Source organism: Squalius cephalus (assembly GCF_949319135.1).
Source record: "Squalius cephalus genome assembly, chromosome: 4".
Classification (NCBI taxonomy): Eukaryota; Metazoa; Chordata; class Actinopteri; order Cypriniformes; family Leuciscidae; genus Squalius; species Squalius cephalus.
The window spans coordinates 30,818,931-30,845,786 of record NC_137125.1 but is presented as its reverse complement, the minus strand read 5'-3'; the positions used below and the strand labels follow the sequence as shown (position 1 = coordinate 30,845,786).

At 38.9% G+C, this 26,856-nt stretch overlaps 1 protein-coding gene across 3 annotated transcripts in view; it reads right to left on the bottom strand.

Annotated features, from left to right (window-relative positions):
- Window positions 1-3,525: 3,525 nt before the first annotated feature.
- LOC307157109 (uncharacterized protein) overlaps window positions 3,526-26,856 on the bottom strand; it is a 43,617-nt gene continuing 20,286 nt past the window's right edge. For all 3 annotated transcript variants that reach the window (XM_079868874.1, XM_079868873.1, XM_079868875.1), the window contains 2 exons: window positions 22,376-22,523; window positions 3,526-6,594 (listed from right to left, as the gene is read on the bottom strand). In XM_079868874.1, coding sequence (XP_079725000.1) covers window positions 5,372-6,594; window positions 22,376-22,460 — 1,308 coding nt within the window. In that variant the 5' untranslated portion in view covers window positions 22,461-22,523 and the 3' untranslated portion in view covers window positions 3,526-5,371. The remainder of the gene's footprint in view (window positions 6,595-22,375; window positions 22,524-26,856) is intronic.

Here is a 26,856-nt window from a genome sequence, read left to right as displayed (position 1 = left end):
GGAACTTTATGAAAATTGATAAACCACTTCACACAAATTTCAAATAAAATTTTTGGAAATAGCCCCGGCAGTGGCCAGAAAGTGTATTGCTGTCACATAGAAGTCTGATTCCCTTCTATCTATAACTAAATGGCATTTAGAAATGAACAACTGTGTCCCTTTAGAAAAAATAACATATAACCTTAGAAAGAGATACAACACCTTTATTAAAATTTGGCAGCCCTATCTAGATTATGTGGATAATGTGATATTGGAATGTGACTGACCTCGAAACATTGTACACCTACTTTAAAATAATGGAGCATCCTTTTGGGGAGGTGGGATGTGGGTATGTTTGTTTGTGTTTGTTCTCGTTCTTGTAAAATGAAAACTGAAAATAATGTATTCCAAAAAAAAAAAAAAAAAAAATTGACTAAAATGTTTTATCCCAACCTGGAAATTTCTCAAATCAAAATGACTTTCTAAGCTGCGTAGGAACCCTCAACATGACAGTTTATTTTCATCATTTCTATGGCTATGGGTCACATTTTGTTCATTCTGAATCAGAAAAACCAATAGTGAAGCTGTGGGTTTAAATTACTTCAAAAATAAAAATATATTTATGCTATAACTTTAAGTTTCTAAGCGACTTTTGTTGATTAATTGCAGGACAGTGTTAACGATAGGTTCTTAATGATTCTGTGTGCAGTCTGCGCGTAATGTGCGACCTACTGTTTACGAGTGAGTTTACGCCAAAAGGAAGCATCAAGTTAATGGCGGCTAATCATTTGTACAGAAATTATTTAAAACGTGTATTCCCCGATCAAAATGAGTATTCAGATGGCATAACTGGCTCGTGATTCAACAACTGAAGCGATGCGAAGTTCAACCAGGGACGGAAAACGAGAAGGTTTTGAGCTGAGCACTCACGGAGTTGACCCGGCAGATGTTAAGCGTGTGGACTGGCCGAGACTGAATCTGCAGCGCGGCTTACTTAGGGCCTGCTGCGGCGGCCTGACGCTGGAGGAAGGCCCGTTCCTTCGCGTGAAGAGGGCAGCATTACCTTATTGTCCATTTCTCTATGGCAGGAATTATTGAATAGTCCGGTTTAGGGAAATACGCGGAAGGAGATTGTGGATATTTTGCCCGCGGTGGCGAGTACCCGTTTGTTTGGCCTGATGCAAGATAACACCAGATGATTGCGGCAAAGATTCCCGATTCCTGATTCTGAAGGACGAAAAATTCTTCATCGGACAGGAAGAGCTCGATTCGGACATGTTAGGAAGTACTGCGGGGCCAAATGCTGTTAAACTGTCAACAAACGGAGGTAAGTTTGCTGTATATATATACACCTCTTAACTCGTTGATTGGGTTGATTAACTGAGTGTGCTCCACTCGTGTTTAATTAGGTTTGATTATCTGAATGTGCTCCACAGGTGTTTAATTAGGTTTAATTATCTGAACGTGCTCCTCCCGAACATTGTTAATAAAACACCATTTATAATTCCAATCAGATTCAATAACTAGATCACTTATGGCAGAAATAATTTTTTGATCAGATGAGTGTCTGATTTGGACCACATACACTCAATGGTAGGGTTGCAAAATATGGGACAATCTAAATATTTTGTACTTTATCACACAATGTCATTTCCGTGTCTGTAGTTAAGAATGTGTATAAAAGGTTCTCAGATATAAACATTTGTTTTGCTTAACCTTTTTATGTATAATTTTATTCAAGAAATAATTTTAATGTTATACAAACACGCAAACCATCGTTCAAAATAATAGCATTTATCTGAAATAGACTATACACTTCAGTTCAAAAGTTTGGGGTCAGTAAGAACTTTTTATTTTTGGAAAGAAATTTAAGAAAGTAATAGCACTTTTATAACTAAACAAATAAATGAGGCCCAATATACGGGACGTCCCGGCTAATACAGGACAGTTGGCAACCCCACTCCCCGGCCACTTTATTAAGTATACCTTGCTATTACCCGGTTGGAACCCTTTTGCCTTCAGAACTGCCTTAATTCATTCAACAATGTGCTGAAAATATTACTCAGAGATTTCGGTTTGATTTTGGACATTATGGCATCATGCAGCTGTTGCAGATTTGTCAGCTGCACATCCATCATGCGAATCTCCCGTTCCAACACATCCCAAAGCTGCTCTATTTGTTTGAGATCTGGTGACTGTGGAGGCCATTTGAGTACAGTGAACTAATTTTCATGTTCAAGAAACCAGTTTGAAATTATTTGAGCTTTGGGACATGATGCGTTATCCTGCTGGAAGTAGCCATCAGAAGATGGGTACACTGTAGTCATAAAGGGATCGACACGGTCAGCAACAATACTCAGGTAGGCTGTGGCAATTAAAATATGCTTTATATATTTGTCCTTCGGATGAGACGTTAAACCGAGGTCCTGACTCTCTGTGGTCATTAAAAATACCAGGATGTCCTTCGCAAAAGAGTAGGGGTGTAATCCTGGCATCCTGGCCAAATTTGCCCCTTGGCCTCTGTCCATCATGGCCTCCTAATCATCCCCATATACTGTTTGGCTTCATCACTGTCTCCTCTCCACCAGTAAGCTGGTGTGTGGTGGGCGTTCTGGCGCAATATGGCTGCCGTCGCATCATCCAAGTGGATGCTGCACATTGGTGGTGGTTGAGGAGATTCCCCCAACTATGTAAAGCGCTTTGAGGTCTCAGAAAAAGCGCTATATAAATGTAACGAATTATTATTATTATTATTATTTATTAGTACTAAGGTGTTCAAAGTATGCCAAGAAAATATCCTCCATTCCATCAATGGTTCAGGATACAAAATGGGTCCTTGCTTTCATGTTGTTAAACGCCAAATTCTGACCCTATCATCTGAATATCACAGTAGAAATTAGACTCGTTAGACCAGAAAACAATTTTCCAATCTTCTATTGCCTAATTTTGGGCTATTTTCCATTTGTAGCCCAAGTTTGTTGTTCTTAGTTGATTGGAGAGGCACTCTGTGTGATCTTTTGCTGCCGTTGCCCATCTGTTTCAAGTTTCGAAGTGTTGTGTGTACAGAGCTACTATTCTGCAGACCTTGGTTGAAACGAGTGGTTAGAGTTAAAGTTGCCTTTCTATCAGCAGGGTTTTTCCTAAATTGAAAATTTTTTGGCGGCTGCCAAAATGATTTTTTTGTCCCGCCAAAGCCTTATTTGATCTGTAATTGGGTTTTGTGAGTGAAGCAGGCTACTGACGGAGTGACGGAGAGAACGATCACAGCGCCCGACCCCCGCGCGGGCTCTCTCCGTCTTCAGTTCTGTCTTGCTCTCTCCCTCGCATCAAAATCAACTGATCCTAAAGGTCGGAAGACCGAATCCATGTTTCACGTGGTGCATTCGGAGAATATTTTTGCTGTGTTAGCGCTGGGTGTGAATTGCAGTCAAAAAAAAAAGTTGCCTTATCTTCTCTTACAACTTGTGACAAGCATTCCGCACATGCAGTTGACATAACTTTAAATAAACGCAAAAAAAAATGTTTGAAGTGGGGTTTTTTTTTTTTGTGTGTGTGTTGACAAATCTTTCATGATGTCCTAACAGCAAGGACTCCCACACAACACGTCCGCTAAAGTCCGATTCGCGACCTAATGACTCCTTTGAGCCGGTTTATTATAATGAATAGTTAAAGCAATTGGTCTGCCCGTCAGTGTCTGAATCGGTGTATAACAAATCATTACTGAGAAGAACATACACATCTGAAATATTGGTGGGAGAAAAAATCGATTCTTACATGCATCGCGATGCGGACGTGGACGATTCTGAATCGATTCACAAATGTCAAAAAAATCTAATCTCTAAAAAAACGTAATATTGACGGAACGCAAAAGGCGGAACTCTAGCGGACGTGCAGTGCGCGTGCAGTCTGTGGCGCGCACATAACAGACTCGCGCACGCATGATGGCTGAGCGCCAAATTCGAACGGCACCCTCTTCGTTAAAAGCTAGCGTATGGAAAATTGGCAATTTCATTGTTACCTATTTAGTATTTTTTGTATGAAAGCTGCTTTCAGTAGCCTATTTAGTTTTCACATCAATATACTGTAAACCAATCTGTTATAGGCCTACGTACATTGTACTGCCCTGCAATAGCCTATGTGCAATGCCAGTCACAAAAAGTTACATTTTGACTGTGCTCTCTGCAGATGTTCATTCACTTTTTTTGTATAAGATGTTTTTGATTGTGGTATACAGCAAACATTTCAAGTCATAACTCTTTATTATTTAGTTGTGAATAAGAGAGGCTTAGTATGTTACTAATTATTCAGAATATGTCCACAAGCATTATATGAGAGCTGCTGGTACATCATTCTATATTTTTGAACAAAAACTGTTTGTGGTTTTGCTACAGCAAAATGTTTTTTGTCTGAAGGATTATATTGCTCATTGGAAATAACAAGAGGATGTTGGTTAGAAGTCTATTATTAAATGCTAGAGATTCAGAATATGCTGAAGTTTGTATTAATTTACTACAAGTGCACTGCTAGTACAGGCACACATTTATTTTCCTGTTGGTTCTTTGCAATGTTTAAATCACTTCCATTTGTTTTATTAATAAAATTAATATAGGAAGATGGAAGTAAGTTCCTTATGGGTCATCAAATACTTTGCTTTAAAAGTACCAAGTAAGTAAAAAAAAAAAAAAAAAAAAAAAAAAAGTCCTATGACAATGTGTAGTAAATTACATAAAAAAAAAAATCACAAACTGTTTCTTTGTATTTATTTTAAATGTAACATTTATTGTCAATATTGGGCTTGCGGATCATGTGGGTACTAGGGTACTCTTTGCTGTGTGTGGATGACCATGTCGGTCAGCCACCACCGAAGACCAATTTTGTCCCAGGAAAAACCCTGATCAGCTCCAACCAGTCTTGCCATTCTCTTGACATCAACAGGGCATTTTAGCCCACAGATCTGCCGCTAACTGGATATTTTCTCTTTTTCTGAGCACTCTCTGTAAATCCTAGAGATAGTTGTACATGAAAATCCCAGTAGATCAGCAGTTTCTGAAATACTCAGACCAACCGGTCTAGGACCAACAACCATACCACAATACTCAGACCAACCGGTCTAGGACCAACAGGTCTAGGACCAACAACCATACCACATTCAAAGTCACTTAAATCCGCTTTCTTTCTCATTCTGATGCTCAGTTTGATCTTCATCTTGACTGTGTATAAATGCCTAAATGCATTGAGTTGCTGCCATGTGATTGGATGATTAAATATGTGTTTACAAATAGTAACAGGTGAACCTAATAAAGTGGCCAGTGAGTGTATAAAGGTCATGTGAACAGTCTCAAGACAAATAAACATTAAGAAAATCTGATTTGGCCCACATTCATCTACGGCTTTAACGTAGCCTCAATTTCACACAGATACGCTTTTTCTGGTGCCATTTTAAATTGCCAAACCATTTGAAACTCTTTCCACACAAAGAACACAAATATGGTCTCAAATATGTGTGACTTTTCAGGTGTATCTGTAAGTATAATGGCAAAATAAATTTTTTATTACACTGATCACAATCCAATTTCTTTCCTCCAGAGGGAATTTGGAAATGACGTTTCATGTCTCTTTGATTTGTGAAACTTTTCTCACGCTGAAGACATGTGAAAGGCCTCTTTCCATTGTGAAGTCTCATGTGAGTTTTAAGCTTTCCTTTATTTGTAAAACTCTTTCCACAATGATTGCACATGAAAGGCTTCTCTCCAGAGTGAGTTATTACATGATTCTTAAGGCGATTCATGTCTCCGAATCTACTTCCGCACTGATGACATTTAAAATAGTTCTCTCTTGAGTGAATCCTCATGTGCTTATTAAGGTTTTGTCTTCCTACAAAACTTCTCCCACACTGACCACATGTGAACGGCTTCTCTCCAGTGTGACCTCTCATGTGGTCCTCAAGGGTCTCTTTACGTGTGAAACTCTTTCCACAACTCTTTCTACAACATTTGAACGGCTTTTCTCCAGTGTGAATTTGCATGTGATACCTAAGGCCTAGTTCCCGTGTGAAGCTCTTCTCACAGAGTCTGCAGGTATAAGGCTTCTCTCCGGTGTGAATTCTCATGTGCTTTTTAAGGTTTCCTTTATGAGTGAAACTCCTTCCACACTGTTGGCAGGTGAATGATATATCTCTAGTGTGGATCCTCATGTGAATTTTAAGGTTTCCCTTTTCACTGAAACTCTTTCCACACTGTTGGCAGTTGAAAAGGTTGTATCCAGTGTGAATTCTCATGTGGTTTGTAAAATTTCCTTTTTGAGTGAAACTCTTTCCACATTGCTGGCAGGTGTAAGGCTTCTCTCCTGTGTGAATTCTCATGTGAACATTAAGGTTTCCTTTTTCACTGAAACTCCTTTTACAATGTTTGCAGGTGAAAGGTTTCTCCCCAGTGTGAATTCTAATGTGGACTCTAAGGGTTCCACTTTGATCAAAACTCTTTCCGCACTGTTGGCAGGTGAATTTTTTAGCTCTTTTCCGTGAGGTCTTTTCAATCTGTGTAGATTTTTTTCTCATGAAATCATGATCTTTCTCTTCCATTTCCATAGAACTCTCCTCTTTCAGCGCCATCAGGTCTAAGATGAAAAAAAAAAGACAAGTTGACACCAGTTTTATAGGATGTCTACTTTATAAATTGTATGAAAACTATGGAAATATAAGGCTCAGATCACTCAAACCATACATGGAAAGTGAGGTGCCCTTATATGGTCAGTAATGCAGCTTGGATGTCATCTAGTTAAAAAGTTTGTTACTGCACCCAAACAAAATCTTACTGAAAGCTCATTTTTGAGATATCAACCTAAAATTTGGAACATAACTTAAGATTTTTGGCTTTGATTTTCTTGCAGTTTTAGAATAAATAATGTTTTGAAACATATCTATTTTTTATTTAAATAATAAATAATTATATTGTTATATTGTACATTTTCATAAACTCAAACTTCTATAACTTTTTTTCTATAACAATTTATAATTTACCTTAACTGTTATTATAATCTGCCAAATGTCTTCTTTAAAACAAGACCAACCACAAATCTATATTCAAAAGCATTCTTGAATTATAACCATTTAAGTTTGGATAGTAATTTTCATGTCAATGCGGGGAAAAAAGGGGGGTGACAGTTAACCCTCTGGGGTCTGGGGTGTTTTTGGGGTCCTTGAGATGTTCTGACATGCCCTGACATTTGTGCTTTTTTCAGTTGCTTATAAACATATTAATGGCAAAGGTGTAAATTCACTCTATATAGCACAAACAGGACTTCCATAATATGTGAGCCACATGTATGTACATGTTTTCATTTTTGAGAGAATAATGTTTATGCATGGTTATCGAAAAAACTAAAAATTAAAGTTTCTGAAATAAGGCCACAAAACACATACTAAATATGTGGCAATAAGACTTTTGACTAATGGATTTCATCGCCTAGTGTTTTTTCTTCAAAATGATATGAAAATCATCCTGCCTAATCATTCACAAAAAAACGATACATTGATTTTAGTTTTGTGAAACCCTTTTAGTTTGGAAAGCCAATATGCGGATGGGGCGTAAACGCTCCAACAGCATCATGCATATTTAGTAGTTCACACCTGGTGAGACTACGTCCCTGCATACTTAATGAGCCATTCATTCAGGTGTGTCACCTATAGCTAACTTAAATATACAAGCTTCATAAAAATGATCATTCTAGGAGAAAATTTCAGATGGCATTTAGAGGCTTTTGCATCTGAACTCTTCATATATACACACACACACATATATATATGCATGCACATACATACTTTATAATCTTTTCAAAACTAGTCAACGTCTTTCAAAACTAAAGTATACATTTTATCATACGTATTTCAAAGTAAAGGATTCATTAGTTAGTTGATGACTTTATTTTTGACAAAACACATACAGTATATATTCCTCATCTCAGTATAGCAATAGAGTTTGCTAAAAGCTGTTCATTCAATACAGCAGTATTTGAAAATCGATCATATTTTGTAAAATTACATTTATATTTGCATTTATGTCAAAACCTAGACACTTTTAAACATCAAAAGGACATTTATTAATATGTATTCGTGTCAAATAAACAGATTTTCCTATTCAATTTTGCATGGAAACGCTTCCAAGACGCTTGCGTGTCGCGTGAAAAATAGGCGTCGGTTCTATTTCTAGAATGCACGCGTTTTCCACGCGGCTCGTGCCGCGCCTGAGACGCGCGTCTCACACAGGCAGTATTCAAACTCTAAACTGTTAACATGGATGGGAGCCGAAATAAAAACGGACACGCCACACAGCTGAGACGCTTACGCCACGCATCCAGTGTTTCACCGGCCTTATCCAGCGGATGTGGGCGTTTCACAGGTTTGTATGGATCGCCTCACATTAGCGCGGTCTCCGTAGGCGGAGTCACATTAAAACTTAATTAGCTGAGATGAGAACGACTGACATCTCTCTCTTTACATACATATTATATAAACTGTGAATATTTGTTTTTTATAAAAATTACTTCATTTGAAAGAAGAGAATTCAAGCTTCATGCCTGTGTGACTGTATGCCTGTTTGACTGAGTATTCGCTGAGTTACAGTTCATTTTCGGACGCGTTTCAGAATGGACTTCACTGACGGAGAGTAGGCAGAACTCGCATCATGTTTATTTTTCTTTATTTGGCGAAAAGCACAACACTTTGTTTTTATTATGAGCATACACCAAAAAAAATACACACTAAACAGGATCGATTCATGTATAACACAAGCATATAAGATAAAAATGTATTTATTTTTTTTTTTTTTTTTTTTTTTCACTCATACGGAAAAAAACGAGCCTATCGCGCCGGCGCGATAGCCGACCTCAGGGGGTTAGGGGGTTAAAGTCCCCCTGTAGTCAATAATTTTATCCCTTAAAACTCATCTTTGATCACCAAAATTACATATTTAAACGTTTTTTTAAGCGTTCTGTTTTCTATCATTGGTACTTTGAAGATCAAAATGATTCGGTGTATATGTCATGTTGATTGCTGTGCAACTTATTAATTTTACAAGAATCTTTAATAGTTTCTTCATCAGCAACCAATCCAGCTGCACATGCAAATGAGCACGCTTGAAAACAAAGAGCAATAAAAACCTCCAAAAGAGGAATTTTCCCACTTGGAAATTCCACCTTTCTTTTTGGTCAAGCAAACCCGGTTGGGACTTTACTCTGGCTTTATTAGAGCCAAATTCACTGTGACCTCTCTTCTTCTGGCTTTTATTGCTGCTTCTTCAGGTTGATGTCTGTTAGATTTTGACTACAGGCTCTTATTAGTACTGTACAGTAAGAAAGACATTTCCCTCTCCCGGAAATGAACATTTCTTAGAATTAATAAACAATTAACACTGAGTATTCACAGGACGAACAGGGCGATTGATTGTAATATTAATTTTACTACATTAAATTAATTCTGTTAACTGATACAAATATGAATAATTAATTATTACAAGTTATGATTGATTATTAATATTTATTTTGAGCTAATTTGCTACATGGTCTACAAAATCAATGTATAAGAATGGTAATGCATTTTATGTATCACTCTTTACACCGTTGGACACACAACGGTAATTAATTAGATTAGCCTTTTTCTTGACTGTGGATGACGGCTGCTTTCAGCGGTACTTCCGCCTGTCCCGCGCCCAGTTTGATGACCTGTTGTCCCGCATCAGAGCGAGGATCACCCTCCAGGACACCATCCCAGCTGCAGAGTGCCTGTCCATCTGTCTTCAGTGGTACGGATACTACTGTTGATGCTCTTTCTAGTGATACTCAGTTAACTGCTATAACCTAAAAATTATAATATTCTCTTGGCAGACGTGATACTGTCATGTCTCTATCTGTAAGTGTTGGAGATTTTCCTTTGGCTCATGTAAAAGTCTGTATTGCTGTGTCTCAGTCAGAAACCAGGTTAAATCAGGTTAAATTAGGTCATGGGGTCTGTGAGGATGGAAAACTACCTAACAAGCTCAGAGAGAAGATGTGTATAGGTAGTTGATAAGATGGTACTAAAAACATAAATTAAAAATGATGGATGGCACTAGAACACTGCAGGTGCAGAGAATCACGTGACCCGAGATATTCTTTAAAAATACCATACCATACCATACCACTTTATTTATATAGCACAATTTAAACAAACAGCAAGGTTACCAAAGTGCTTTACAGAGATAAAAATATAAAACAAAAACAAACACAGATAAATAAATAACTAAAAGCGTCAACAATGACAACGACAACGAAGACCACATCAGCTCTCATGTTGAATCAAAGGCCAAGGAATAAAAATGTGTTTTTAAACGAGATTTAAAAATGTGGAGGGTGGGCGCAACTTTAATGTGCGGCGGTAAGTCATTCCACAATTTGGGAGCAACTGCTGAAAAAGAGCGGTTGCCTCTGGTCTTCAGCCTGGTCCTGGGCACGTTCAGCCGCAGCTGATCACCAGACCTCAGTGACCTTGACGGGGTGTAAATGTGCAGGAGCTCTGAAATGTACTGAGGTGCCAAGCCATTTAGCGACTTAAAAACAAACATTAAAATCTTAAAATGTATTCTAAAATATACAGGGAGCCAGTGGAGCGAGGCCAAAATAGGAGTAATGTGTTCATGTTTCCGGGTTCCTGTTAATAAACGAGCAGCTGCATTTTGGACTAACTGTAGGCGTGAAAGAGAAGTTTGGTTCACGCCAATGTAAAGTGCATTGCAGTAGTCCAAACGGGTCGAAATAAAAGCATGAATCACTTGCTCAAAAATATTAAAAGATAAAACAGGTTTAATTTTAGCTAAAAGTCTCAATTGATAAAAACATGATTTAACCACCATGTTTATCTGCTTGTCAAGCTTAAATTCATTGTCAATTTTAACGCCTAAATTGGTAACTACTGGCTTTACATATTGCTGCAGGGACCCAAGGTTTACGGGAGGTGAGTCACAAATCCGGCTGGGTCCAAACACAATGATCTCAGTTTTTTCTTCGTTTAAATTTAAAAAATTAAAAGACATCCAGGTTTTAATATCCTTGAGACATTCAAGTAACGGAGTCAGGGAACTGTTTGCATCTCTTCTCAACGGTAAATAGATTTGCGAGTCATCCGCATAAAAATGGTAGGAAATACCATGGGCCTCATGTATAAAACTTTGCGTAGATTTCATCCTTAAAGTGTGCGTACGCACATAAGGCAGAATTTGCGTACGCACAAAAGTTTTCAGATTTATAAAACCGTCCGTACGCCAGAACCTGCGCAGAATTCACTTTATAAATCCCAGTCAGCGGAAGATTGTGCGCACATGCGTCTCCACCCTGAAATAACCATATATGGAGCTTACAACGCCTAGTTTTACTATGCATATCCTCATCTGCATATCATTTGCATATGATTATTCATCCACGTGATAACGTTTAACGGTACAAGACACATTACATTAATAAAAATCATGTATTTGCCTATCCTTGTCTTGTTTTTGAATACATAAATCAAATAGTGTAAAATACATTTAATCTTATCCACTGGCCGAATAGTATTTTTAATTGATTTATATTTTTAATGGAAACAGATAGGCCTTGGGCATTATTTGCACGAAACTATTTTCTCAGACAATCTGGTATTATCATGATAAGCAATTATCTCTGTGGTTAAAACATTTAAACACAGCACGCTACAGGAAACGTGTTCAAAAACATCGCATCCACAACAAATATTTCTATTGATTGAATTTGAATATAAAAAATGTTGTAACTTCTCAGTAATGATTTCATGTTTAAGTGTCCTCCATTAATTTGAATGGCATATTTAATCTAAATGTTTATATCATAAGTAAAACATAGTTTATATCAGAAGTATTTTATTTATTTAAGCTGTTATTTGCATCAGTTTCACTAAACGGCCCAACGCGCTCGCTGGCGCGGACATTTAAGAAGGGATGGATATTTGCTTCAAGTGACAGGTTGGTGAGCGAAATTATATTTGTATTATCTTGTATTTCTTTAGATTTTCTGTCTAAAAGTGATCTTCTGCAAGACACCAGTGCAGAGCTATAATGAAATAGAGTCTAAATTTTATTAAAATCAATGAATCCATCAAACTCCATCATAATCATATCATAATGATAATTCAGGTTGATGCAATTTGATTTATTGGGTGATGTAATATGATAATTTAAAAGTTTTTCATTTTAAATAGTTATTGCTATTTGGGCCAGTTGGTGTCGCCAAAACACATACTCTTCTAAAAGAGTGCGTACGCACGGTCAAGAGCATCCTTACGGTGCGCACTTATCTACGCCTAGTTTATTTTTTATAAATCCCGATATGTGCGTGGAAAATTGCGTACGCATATTTCTATGCCCATTTTGTGCGTACGCAACGTTTATACATCAGGCCCCATGTCTTTTAAAAATATTTCCTAGAGGGAGAAGGTACAAGGAGAACAGTAGTGGTCCAAGGACTGAGCCTTGAGGGACTCCACAGAGAAGGGGGGCGATAGATGATGTAGAGTCACCAAGTTTAACAGAAAAAAATCGGTCCGATAAATACGATTGGAACCACTGCAGGGCAGTATCTCGGATGCCTACACAGTGCTCTAGACGAGAGATAAGAATGGCATGATCAATTGTGTCAAAAGCAGCAGTAAGGTCTAAAAGCATAAGAATAACTGAGTCTCCACGGTCTGTAGTTAATAAAAGATCATTAAAAACTCTTAAAAGTGCAGTCTCAGTACTATGAAAAGCTTTAAAACCAGATTGAAAAATTTCTAAAATACCGTTTGTATCTAAATAGGATTGTAATTGTGCAAAAACTGTTTTTTCTAAAATTTTTGAAATAAAAGGAAGCTTTGATATCGGTCGGTAGTTAGCTAAAATAGTAGTGTCCAGATTTTGCTTTTTAATTAGAGGTACAACAGTTGCCTCCTTGCAATACGCTGGAACAATTCCTGAAGTCAGACTGCTGTTGATAATTTTTTGGACATTTTGCCCTATAGTGGTCCAGACCTCCTTAAAGGAGAACTCCGGTCAATTTTAACATTGAGCTCATTTTTTTGTACATTTGGAGTGCTGTCAATACAGAGAACAACTACAAAAAACGGTGTTGCCTACACAGAGTTATTCTATTTTTAAAATTTGCACCCTGTTGACTTCAATAGGGCAAGTAGTAAGCCTGCTTTTTAGCCTCTTAACATCCTTTAAGTGTCATTACAAGTGCACAGAAAATGTGAGTGATTCCTTCCGAGTGAACACGGGTGGATCTGACTGCAGTAGATGTTAGAGATATTAATAAAAACGAAGTTAATTCAGCCAGCGCTCATACCTTTGTTTACATCCTGTTTTCGGTGGAAGGCCATAGTAATCGATTGTCGAGTTCACGCGCATAGGTTTAGTTACCAATGATCACGCGCGTGAACTCGACAATCGATTACTATTGCGTTCCACCGAAAACAGGATGTAAACAAAGGTATGAGCGCTGGCTGAATTAACTTCGTTTTTATTAATATCTCTAACATCTACTGCAGTCAGATCCACCCGTGTTCACTCGGAAGGAATCACTCACATTTTCTGTGCACTTGTAATGACACTTAAAGGATGTTAAGAGGCTAAAAAGCAGGCTTACTACTTGCCCTATTGAAGTCAACAGGGTGCAAATTTTAAAAATAGAATAACTCGGTGTAGGCAACACCGTTTTTTGTAGTTGTTCTCTGTATTGACAGCACTCCAAATGTACAAAAAAATGAGCTCAATGTTAAAATTGACCGGAGTTCTCCTTTAAAAAGGCGAGGGGGGATAATGTCCGTGGGACATACTGAGGGATTAAGCTTTAAAATTAATTTATTGAGACAAGAAAGTGACACGGGCTCAAACTGGTCAAACACTGTTAAACAAGTCAGCATTTCAGAGGGATCGAATACAGGTGGGGAAATATGAGCTCTAATAGAGGCAATCTTATCTAAAAAATAATGTAAAAAGTTCTCACAGACTTCAGAAGAAGCTTCTAAACAAGAGGATTGGGGTGAATTTAAGATTGAATCAATACTTTTAAAAAGGACATGTGGTTTATTTAAATTTTGGACTATTTTTTCTTTTAGATATCTATTCTTTTCAGCTTTTACTATTTTTTGATAATTTCTCCAGCTTTCTTTTAAAATTTCATAGAAGACATGAAGCTTGTCTTTCTTCCACCGACGCTCTGCTCTCCTACAATCTCTCCTTGCTGCACGGGTAATGTCATTAAACCATGGCTCAGATTTAGGTCTAGAGCGCACAACTTTTAAAGGAGAAACAATGTCAAGAATGCTAGCACATGTTGAGAGAAAGGAAGAGGTTAATTTCTCTGTGTCAGCTATGAGACCAGTATCAAGCTGAGACGACTGTTGAAAAACACAAGAAAACTGAGCAGCAGTGGTCGGCTTAAACACACGACCTAGGCGTGCAGGGGCATTTGGTTTTGATTTAAGACAAGACAAATTAAAATCAAATAGAACCGGCATGTGATCGGAAAAAACAGCATCCTGTATCTGAATATATAGAATGGGCAAACCATAGGATAACACAAGATCTAACGTGTGCCCCTGTTCCTGTGTGGGTCCACTGACATGTTGAAAAAAGTTAAAAGTATCAATCATATCTAAAAAATCTTTAGAAAGTGGTTTGGATGGACAACAAACATGTACATTAAAGTCACCAACAATTAAAACTCTGTCATAGTCTGTCACAATACTGGCCAAAAAATCAGAGAACTCCTTTATAAAATGTTTGTTATATTTCGGCGGGCGATATATCACCGCACACAGTACGGGATCCGATCGGCCTAAGATAAACGAGCTCAATTCAAATGATGAAAAAACAGATGGTGCCAAAAGCTTACAATGTAAGCTGCTCTTTAAGACAGTCGCTATTCCTCCTCCACGTCCAGTGGTCCTTGGGGAATTTAAAAAAGTACAGTCAGGAGGTAAGAGGTCTGTAAAGGCATCTGACTCACCCATGGCAATCCATGTTTCTGTTAAAAACAGTACATCCACAGCTTGTGTGATGAAGAAGTCCTTAAGGATGAAAGTTTTGTTCATTACCGACCTTGCATTTATCAGTGCACATTTGGTCGGTAGAGTCGAGATTTCAGCCGCAAGAGCTGACCGCCACAGCGGCCGAAGGTTGCTGTATTTTCTTCCGCAAGGACTTCGGGAACGAGGCGCGCAGGTGCGCAAACCATGTCGCTCCTCGTGCAGGCCTACAACAGGTATCAACCAGCTGGTAGTTGGAGCAAGGCCGCGACGAGCGACAAGGCGTTGAAAACATCGGTGACATTCCGGTGTCACCGGCAACAACTCAGAGGGTGAAGCCAGCCATGCCTTAATCCGGACTAGCCAGCCGCTACGCGCCCCTCTACGTCTGCGTCTCCGTGGAGATGGACCCTCGATGCAGATCAGATGAGCTGGGACATCCGTCAAGAGTGGAGGAGGAAATGTTTTTGAACCACCCTGGGAGTAGTTTGCTGTAAAGTCCACCGTACTTTTAATTTTAAGTAGCTCTTGACGATCATACACCAACAGAGAATCAATGGTCTTTGGGACAGACAGCACAAACCACACAAACAAAACAAAGACTGTCAGGGTAAGACGGCGAGCCAGACACACCGGCGCCATCTTGGAATTCCAAATCCAAGATCCAAGATTCTTTAAAAATGGGTATGGCCAAAGATTTTTCCACCAATAGAAAGATCTCTGGGAAAGATGATGCTAACGGTAGCGAGATCTTGAGGTGGAGCAAGAAGAGAAAGATAGCTGATTGGCTACCTAGTGATAAGAAAAGGTATAAGACCTGAGGTTCCAACCATTGCAGATCAGATGAACAGCTGCATCCTCACTTTGTTGCTTGTCAATAAAGTTACTTCTTCTGAAACCTGGAACTTCGACTCTTGAGAGATTTCTTTGAGACCCGATTTGAGGACTTAGAATTTGCTACAACATAAGCAATATGTATTGCTTGATTATTGGTTATTGGCAAACTAGTGATTTTAATACACCATATACCCTTTTGTTTTGGAGATTCAAATCTTTGTCAAATTGTTAGCAAAAAAACAAATATGGTGCATTTAAGTAAAATAGATTGGTTATTGTATATAGTTGAATATGTAGTGTACTTATAATATTTATAACAATGTTTTCTAGGTTTCTTGCCACTGGGGACTCATTCAGGACCATAGCGTCCAGCTACAGGGTTGGTGTCTCCACAGTGTGCCAGATCGTCCCCCAGGTAGTGACTGCCATCTGGGACTGTCTTGTGGAGGACTACATGGCTGTGCCCACCACGATGACTGGAGCTCCATTGCAGAGGGATTCCAGGAGCGGTGGAACTTCCCTCTGTGCTGTGGAGCAGTGGATGGGAAGCACGTGGTGATCAAGGCACCCCCCAATTCAGGATCCCAGTTCGACAATTACAAGAAAACCTTCTCCATCGTTCTCCTTGCAGTTGTGGATGCGAAGTATCGCTTCCGGGTGATCGATGTTGGGGGGTACAGCAGGACCAGCCACGGTGGGATTCTGGCGAACTCCGCCTTTGGACAGGCTCTCCGGGCTGGCACACTTCATCTGCCTACTGACCAGCCTCTATCTGATACTGAAGAAAGAGGACCCCAGCCCCATGTCTTCGTGGCTGACGAGGCGTTCCCGCTGCGGAGGAACCTCATGCGGCCCTTCCCTGGACACACCCTTCCTCCAGAGAGGTGTGTCTTCAATTACTCTCTTTCCAGAGCCCGGCTGGTGGTGGAGAATGCCTTTGGCATCCTCTCCGCACAGTGGAGGATGTACCGCCACCTCATTGAGGTCCACCCTGAAGTTGCGGAGAAGTGTGTTAAGGCGACGTGTGTTCTCCACAACTTTATGAATTGTTCGGAGGAGAGAGAGGGGCACGTGCTGTGAGGGGTGCGAGACATACTGGAGAGGAGCCACTGCCAAGTCTGGGTCGGGTTGCGGCAAACAACTCCTCCAGAGAGGCACTCCGGGTGAGGGATGTCTTCATGGCACACTTCTCGGCGGAGGGAGCAGTACCATGGCAGCCGACAGAGTAGCGTTTGAAGTCCTCCTCAAAACTTCCCCACAACAGCTCTTGTAAGAGCCACCCACAAACCTATAAAGAGCATGACTATCTAAAAAAAGTTTTTCCTCCATTATTATTAAATTTTTTTTTTTTTTTTTTTTTCAGGTTGTCAGCCCCAGTTCCAGGCTGTCAGGTCCGCCACAACATGCACATTTACATGCCCCCAGGTGTCACGCTTTCTCGTGGTGGGTCTGGCTACACCAAAACGGAGCCAGATCTTCTGCAACAGCCTCAAATGGTGCTCCTGGTTATCCCGCTACCAGTGGTGTTTTGGGAAGTTGAAGTACTCAGCGATTGATCCTTCCAGCTTGTTCAGGGGTTCCCTGCCAATGTGTTGTTTCAGAGCCATGAGCAGATTGATCCTATCAAAAAAATTATCCCTCTGCTAAATTCAAAGTACTCATAAAGGTACTAATACAATATTATACTTGCCTTATACCCTGGTTTACAAGGTTTTTTGGAGGGGTCCTCATATCTAATGGCACAAAACTGCCCTTAGATTGAGGGCATTATATCTGGCACTGCATTACTTTCTCGACCAGTTGAAAGGCTTCCATATATAACCAAGGTGTTTGCATCCTCTTTTCAGACAGGTGCAGCAGATTCTACTCTGGACATATACCATATTTCTCTTTTTGACAGCATTCAGGGACATCTTGGGGAAAATATCCAATCGAGGCAGGGGCTGCAGCACAAGTGGTGGAGTTGATATGGCAGAGTGGAAATCAGGGCTCCCAACTTAGTTGTCAACTAGGGTTGACCACTAAAATCAAATTTAACCTCTAGATGCTCATTGTGACGCTGATTGGAGAGGCTTGTGTTGTTCAATAAATGTTACATTTAAGCAATTTTCTGTATCATTTCTTATTTACTGTTAGATTTTATGAGATGAAGGGAGAAAAAAAAAAAGGAAAATCAATTATAAATTGATTTCTAAATATCAGCATCGGCCAGAGAAAAAACCATATCGGTTGACCTCTAGATAGAACTTTAATAATTAGAACAAAAACTTGATAAGCATGTATGAATGCATATTTGTCATTTAAACTGAACTTAAACTAAACTGGTGCTTAAGATATTATTGGTCATTCAGCATTTCTGTAAAAAAAAAAAAAAAAAATTCTATTATCTAGGAATAGATAATAGTAATTATTATTAAAAGATAATACTACTACTACTAATTTTACTACCAATAACAATATACAGCACACTAAGGATTGATAAGCTGCTGTTCATGAATATTAATCACGTTGTCAGAATTCGCTCAAACTGTTTCGCTGAAATCAAAACTGGGATGAGCTCCAGCCAATGAGATTGTCGTTTTGCGCATTAGTTCCTCCCACTCCCGGAGAAACCTGCATATCTTCTGCTTGAACTTAAAAACGGAATAATCTCAAATGAACTAATTTTGACAGGAAAATCCAACTAAGAATGTCATTAACATGTAGTGTGCTGATTCTGTGTGGTATGCAAGAATCTTGCTCTCTCTCTTTGCATGTGTGTGAGAGAAACAGCGCTCTCAGCAAAGCGACAGCGAGTCGTGCGCCTTCACACTAGACTTTACTGTACATTAAATACCCGGCGCATCCATTGAGCTGAATTTAAATAGTACACATCGCATGACGGAGAGTGAAGCGCTCAGTCAGAGTTCAGTGAGTGAAAATATGTCTATGCTGAACTTATACTTGGCATCTAAGACACACCCTGGTGAGTAAAATCTAAATTTATTAGACAATGGGTAATGATAGACATTGATTTACTTGCATTGTAGACAGGGATGTAGTAGAGGCTAAACGCACGTAAACGCCGTTTGCGCACCTCCCAAAATTTGGAAATAGCGTTTACCCACCTCCAAAGTGCGTTTATCCACCTCTAAATAGCCTATAGTTCCTAAGCCATTTTAAATTAAAGGGATACTCGACCTCTGGAAAGATGAATGTGTATTTAAATTGGGTCATTTATGTAGAAGAAATGTGAAATTATTTTTGAATTTGGAGCTTTCTAGACTGAGAAAAGCCAGAAAATGCATTTTTGGCTCATGTGGATGAAAGACAACAACTCCCAGAATGCACTTGCTTCGCTGCTCTACGAGGCCACTCCCAAGCCACGCCTACCGGTTAGAAAGCAGTTGTAAACAATAATGCTAACTAGTCTCCGTGAGTCTGCCCGGGTTTTTGAGATCGCATCGCACAAAATGTCCGGGATTCAGCTTTTGCGTTCTACAGTCGCGATTCATTGTGTTTACTGTGGCGAGCAGAACGAGACTAGGGCCGCGGGAGAACGACGCGAGGCCGGTGGCGTGATTACTGATGACCGACACCTGTGAGGCACTGGTCTCGTATCTCTCACGGAGGAGCGGGTATTTTCTTAGCAATGGTAAAACGCACATCAACCGATCACGCCACCGACCTCGCGTCTTTCTCCCGCGGCCCTAGCCTCGTCCTGCTCGCCACAGTAAACATGTAGAACGCACATGTAGAACGCAAAAGCGGTGGAGTGATTACTGATGAGCGTCTGTGAGACGCACCGGTCTCGTGGGCTATCTCTCATGGAGGAGCGAGATAGCGATAGCGATAGCGAGATAGTGAGATATTTTCTTAGCAATGGTAAAACGCACATCAACCGATCACTTGTTCAGCGTTCATGTAAACACTACATTCAAATTCACCAAACGGAATGAATTCAGTTAGATTGAAACAAAAGGTGTGCATGTAAACAATGAATGGCGACCGTAGAAAGCAAAGCCGAATCCCGGACATTTTGGACGATCTCGACGGCCAGACATGCAGGTTTCTGCCGGTGAAATCAAACGCACTGGCACTCATCTGCGATAGGTCTGTTAGCGCATTAGGTCCAACCCCCTATGGGCGGGTTTGAAAGGGTGGGAACTAGTGCTTGTAGTCTTAACAGAAATCCCCCCCTCTTACACTTCCTCCGACAATGACGCAAAATGACGATTGATCTGTAAATACAGATTTCTCTCGTCTCAGGGGAAAATGAGAAAATGTTGCACGACCATTCAATAGTATGACTGGGTTTCTAACATTGCAAAGCTTAATGCAAATGGGTGGAGTGTTCCTTTAAGCTTATGTCGTTTTAATTTCATATTGTTCATTATTAGTTTCATAGGTTGTTAAACCTAAGACGAAGTCTTTCATATTGCGCTGCATTACTGTGCTGCATTACATTACAGTGTTGACCAATCTCTTGTGGTGTTGCCAGCAGGAAGCAGCAGATTGCATCAAGATTCATCAGTCACTAGCCCAAACAAGCCTACATGTCTCATGTAATGATGAATGAATTGTAAAAATGGATATCCGCCAATTTTTTAAGCGCTGTCAAGACAGCAGCCCACCTCCTGATGCCAGCAAACAGCCTCGGCTACAAGCCCAAAGTGAGTGAGCTCGGAAAACAGTACTAAACTTAATGTTTTTGAGGTTAATTTGGTTCACGGTAGATTCATGCCACTGACTCAACAAGTCACCTCTACCTTTTCCCATTAGCCAATGTTACAAGTAAAATTCAGGATACATTATCAGATAAATAACTGGATGTAATTATATGCATTCTCTGGCATTTAAACCACTGAAAGTTTGTGACAACAAGCTCCCTTTGCTAGTCAGCTAGCTAGTTAATGTTATCGCTATAGCCGTTCGCGGTTTCGCGGGTACAGTAAACGCTCGTTAATAATAATAATAATAAAAATAACGTTTGTTATTTTGAATAAAAATCATCACTCATACAGCAGCCATTCATCTCATCTCCGGTTTATTTGTGTTCGTATACATACAATATCCACGATCCGCCAGGGCTATTAGTCCAATGGTGCACACATTTGGTGAAATAATGCTTAGTTTTCTTTAAATTAAAATATGTGGCACCAGATTCATCCTTCTGTCGTTAATCTGCACCTGCTACATTAGCAATTGGAAAAAACTGTAATCGACAACTATTTTGATAATCGATTAGTCGGTTTGAGTAATTTTTTAAGACAAAAGTAAAAACTTATTTGATTCCAGCTTGTTAAATGTGAATATGTTCTAGTGTCTTCTCTCCTTTGTGACAGTAAACTGAATATCTTTGAATTGTGGACAAAACGAGAAATCTGAGGACGTCATCCTGGGCTTTTGGGAAACACTGATCCACATTTTTCTGACATATTATAGACCAAACAACTAATCGAGAAAATATTCAACAGATTAATTGACTATGAAAATAATCCCAAATCCCTAATCATTATGTACAAGTGCACTGCATTGGAAGCCCTGGATATAAGCCTCCCTCTAAACCAAAAAATATTTTTTGTTCTCTCTGTTTTGTCATTTAGTAAACTTTATAGATTTCAACCATATTATTCCTTCTTGAGTCTCTTTAACAAGAACTTAGATCAATGTATGAATTGAATAGTGATTGTGTGGCCTATGATGAGGGAACAACCAGTGATACCCTTGGTAGTACCATCAAATGATAGCCTATAGCGATGTCATCAGGATACATGTACACCAGTAGGCAGTGGCCCACCTTACCGGGTGACCACATCGTGGTCCACCAGAATTTATAGTTTACCCACCTCTTTTTTTACCACTACACCTCTGATTGTAGAGGGTTGCCTTAGATATTGAAAGAACTCTTTGTTTATTGCTTATTGAATGTTTCTTTGTTCCTCTTTATTATTTACTTGCTTGTATGTCATTTTTGCTTGCATGTCATTTTAGCTTGCATGTTTTGAAGCTATACTCTTAGCTGAAAAAGATTACACAATTTGATTAAAACTTTTAAAAATTATTTTAAAAAGTAGGCCTATTTATAATTAGTTTTTCTAATTTATAATTCAATTGTAGCTAAAATTATGTAAAAATAATTGTTATAAAAAAAGTACAAATAAATTTAAGATCTAAAGTCTGTAACCTAATTAATAATAAAAAATATGTAGATCAAGAATCGTTTTGGAATCAGATCATGACTCACTGAATCGAATCGAATCGTGAGGTTAACAAAGATTCCCCATAACGTCACAGTCAGAAAAGAAGAAATCCTGTATAGAAAAAAAGATGCATCAATCATCATCGCACCATTCTGAGTCGTAATCGAATCCTGAAGTGCCAAGAGATTCTCACCCCTACTGCCCAAGAGCGACCCACTACACGTCAAATAAAACTGCTTTAAATAGGACATTCTTTGGAAAATATCATTAATTTCTGTAGACATCGAGATTTTAAATGACTGAGTTCAGTTTTGAGTATGAAACCAACCTATTTGTTCCTCAGTATCTTCTTGTTTCAAACTGAATACTTCTTCAATCTTCATTTCTTCACTCTCCTTTTTAATCAACGCCATCTTGTGTCACGTGGATCTCCGTTGCTTCACCGGGAGTTTTTCTGTGTGTTTGGACACTCTGTCCTGTTAAAGATAATAGAATAATGAGGATAATTAACAAAGAAAAATGAATCCAAACTAAATCTCTGGGTGCGTCTCAATCAGCTCTAGTTCAATGCACTGGTAAGGGAGTGTCAGAGTGAGAGTTAAAGGGTAAGCAATTATTTCAATAAACACTTGTTATTCTGGTTGAAACTCTCTTCACATCCTAATAGCAATCAATAATAGAAGGGGTGTAAATTTTAAAACATGTACATCTTCAGTTGAAGTCTCAGGACCAAAAACTCCTAGCGACCAAAGCGAAGTGATCCCATTCATTTCAATGGAGGGCGGGCGACTTCCAGCGACACGAGAGACAGTGACCGTTGGCAACAGAATGTGGGCATGTCAAGCGACGCAAGACAGGCGACAAAACTTTAATTTCAACTTGCAAATGAGAAGCAAATTACACGAGCGACAACCAATAGGAGGGAAAAAGATCCAAACTTCCCACTACCAGTGGAGCTCACGCAGGCCCAGGGTGGGTAATCGGGAGAATCGGGAGAATTTCCGGTGGGCCGCTTCACTTTTGGGCCTGTCGAGGAATTTTTTTATTTTTATTTTTTTATTCACATTTTTAGTGAACATTACATTAGTTAGTTACATTAGGCTACACACGTTCCACATTCTGACACCGCAGCGCGCAGCCTCTGCATGGGTTGTACCATGTGAGGGAGTTCTCCCCTCCCTTAGAGTTGGTTGGGTCCATAGCTCGTCTTTTCCAAAACGTTTTCTCAGGTAGGCTACCGCGGCACCGCCGGCGCCTACCGATAGCTGGGCCGGCCCTACAGTAACGGTACGCGTCAGGGAGGATGGATGGGAGGAAGAGGCCAGGAGGGGCTGAAAAAGTCAGGTTGAAAAAAAGAAAGGCATTGGAGGAGGATGCTGCAAAATGTGCCAAGCTTACAGATTTATTTTCAAGAGGACAAACACAAGTGGCAACACCAGGTAAAGAGAGATAGGTCTAGTAATGATTAGCATTAACGTTAGCAATGCTGCAACGTAATTATTCGGCTAATACCCTTGTAGCGTTGTCAACCTATTCACAAGCAAAATATAAAATTGTATTAAAATATTAGCCTTTTTGTATCACCCAATACATGGCGATTCATAGACTTTGCAAATATTATGCAATTTAATATTGATAACAAAACTCAAGCTGGATCTGTGTATGCAGTAAAATTACCTCTTAATTATTTTTTTGTAGCAGGTTGTGTTCAAAACCCTATAACACCGTCACCTTTTGTGTTCCCGGTCAAAAATGAATAAATAAATTGTGGAATAGTGGAATATTTTTTGTTAACTTCTCAGCTTAAGTGAATTATTATTTAACCTTTACATTATTTGTTGAACCATGGTATTAATAAAAACTACACAATAGTAAGAGCTGAACTGTTGCTTCATTTATTCAAGTGCTAATTTGGAATTCCACCATGGAAAAGGTGGGCCGGTCTTGGGCCTGAAACTCCCGGGCTGAAAAGTGGCCCCACTCCGGCCCTGAGCTCACGTCACCGTCTCGAGTGCGGAGATCAGAGTTTCAGGGCGATTTCACTGTTTTATATGATTTGACTGGAACCACATACATGGATTTAATTAAAATGATGCATGGAAAAGAAACTGTTGACAGTCTTAGTGAGTTTGATTCATCATTGATAGTTTGTGTGTTGTAATTTTATGAAGTTTAGCATTGCTGAAGTTCATTTTACAGTTTCCCCTGTATTATGTTTTTCATGTGTATTATGATTATTAGGGACAAGATAATTTACTATTTGTCAAATTCGAATGACGTTTTAGTAATTTATGACAGTATGAGTGAGTTTAATTTGTTGATTTATCTATCGTTAATCTAATCGCCTAAATCATTTAATCCACTGAACACTGCTGTGGTAATAGGGATGCACCGATATGAAAATTTTGGCTGATACCGCTAATTCTTTACATTTGAAAGCCGATAACCGAAATATTGGCAGATAAATCTAAATTCAAATTTTGATATACTTTGATAGCCTGTATAACAAAAGGCTCACCATTAAAAGCCATGTCCCAAACACTTTAACATAAATAAAACATATTGTCGCTGTAGGGCGGAATCCTCGCATATCCAAAACCATTATTTTTCAGGAAATAAAAAAATACTGCATATTTTTGTAGTTATTAAACATTGTATCGTTAAAGTTGGTATTATACCTTATATTGCTATATACCAGAAATTAGCCTAATCTGCACGCAAATTTACCTTCGTGGCTCACAGGCTTCCTTCTGCACCAAAGCATTACAGCTATCGATTTTTAACAAAACAGGCCTACTCAAATGTATCTAACCTAACTATTTTCACTCGTTATTGTCTAAAAAACAGACAGAGTTATCCAAAGATAGGCTTACTTGGCGCCAGTAGACAGCCCTTTTTTCTCCCATAAATAAAAATCTTGCTACTTAGGGTATTTTACATGCACAGTGCCAACTTCGAATCAGTAAAATAATAGCCTAATAAAAACAATCATTTAATGGTGGTATCCAAAACATTTAATTCAATTCAAGTATTATATTAGATATTATACTTCAATGCACATGTATAATAAGCCTATAGTAATAATAAGCCTAGTTATAAGTAGATGTTTAAAATACATCAACAACTGATATCAAAGTTTAACACAGATAAAATCATAGTTAAGGCTTGCTTTACATGTTGCTCGTTGAGGATTTCTTAATTGTTGCGACTTTCAATCTTGATGTGACAAAATGCCGCGGAGGCTCCCACGGAGTGAAGAAGAGGTGGAGTTACGAGACTTCTCAGACACCTATTAACTCCAATGGAGTTAATAGATATGCTCTCAAGCTATTTTCAACACTTTAGATTGGTTAATAATTTGTAAAAATAACAGACCCACGTGGGGACTGACCAATAGCATCGATTTGTGAAAAAATATGAAATTGACTAAATTTGGACATAGGAGGTTTCCGCCCGACAGCGAAGATATACATACCTGTGAAAAGGATTTCGTTCTATATGTGCATTAGTTAAGGTGGGTGCGTGTTCGCAATGGTGCGTCGGTCAGGACACCTGAGGCAGGATTCAGTTCCCAGAATTGAATAAAATTATTCAGAAATGACAGCACAGTCAGACCACAGGGCATTTATTGCTAAAAAATCTCATATGGTGGACATTTAAATAGATGTGGTCTGTGAATAACAAATATAACAATGAGAAGACAGTAATAACAATAACTTTCCACAATTGGCAAGAAACAATCATTTTCTCAAAGTATATGTACTGAAAACATTACTGTAGTACTATGCAGTGCCAATAGATGGCGCATGAAGCGCACGGAAGGAAAGTAGGCTAAAGGTCATTCTAATTTCACTCAGCACGGTAAATGTGACGATCGACAAGTAATTAACAATCCACTAATATACAATATCAAATACTATAAGTTTACAACCTACAAACATCACTTAAAATCACTAAATGAAGAATTAAACTTAGTAAGGCAGCAATACAGAAAATGAACTTGTACACGGGAATTGCTACTGTATACTCTGCTCGTGCGAGTTAACAAGCAAGCGATAACAGACCAATAAGTCATAAATTACTTGTCTAACATAAATATAGACTCACCTAGTAAATACAGCAAATTGAACTTACATATTTTCAATGACTCACGAAAGGAATGTCCACTTTATGGAAAACGATTGCTACTGTTTCCTCAGCCTCAGAAAACTTAACTCTGTCTTCAGCAGGCATAAACTGACTGACGTCACGCAGTGAAGAGCACGCTTATTGGCTGTCTTCTTAACAATACCAGTAGCCTAGTTTGAACCAGTGCAAGATTCCTTAACTTTTAAAATTAATTTTATACTCCTATGGCCAACTTTCTTTATTAATAAATGGTAACACTTAATAATAAGGTTTCATTTTGTTAGCATTAGTTAACATGAACCAACAATTAATGAACAATTATACAGGATTTATTAATCTTAATTAATGTTAAGGTCAACATTTTATAAGACATTTTTAAGATCCAAAGTTGTATCTGTTAACATTAGTTAATGCACTGTGAACTAACATGAACACAAATATTTTATTAACTAACATTAACAAAGGCTATTGCTTTCTGTTAGTTCATGTAATGCAGTGTTTCCCAACCGGGGGTACGTGTACCCCTAGGGGTACGTGGGATGATTCTCAAAACATTATAATAATCATGTTATAATATGGAAACCATTCAGTTAAGTCACCCTGTCCTTCCCGCCAACTGATTCTCAGCTCGCTTGTCCATGGCCGCGCGCCATAGACTGTAAAAAATATGGACAAAGCGTC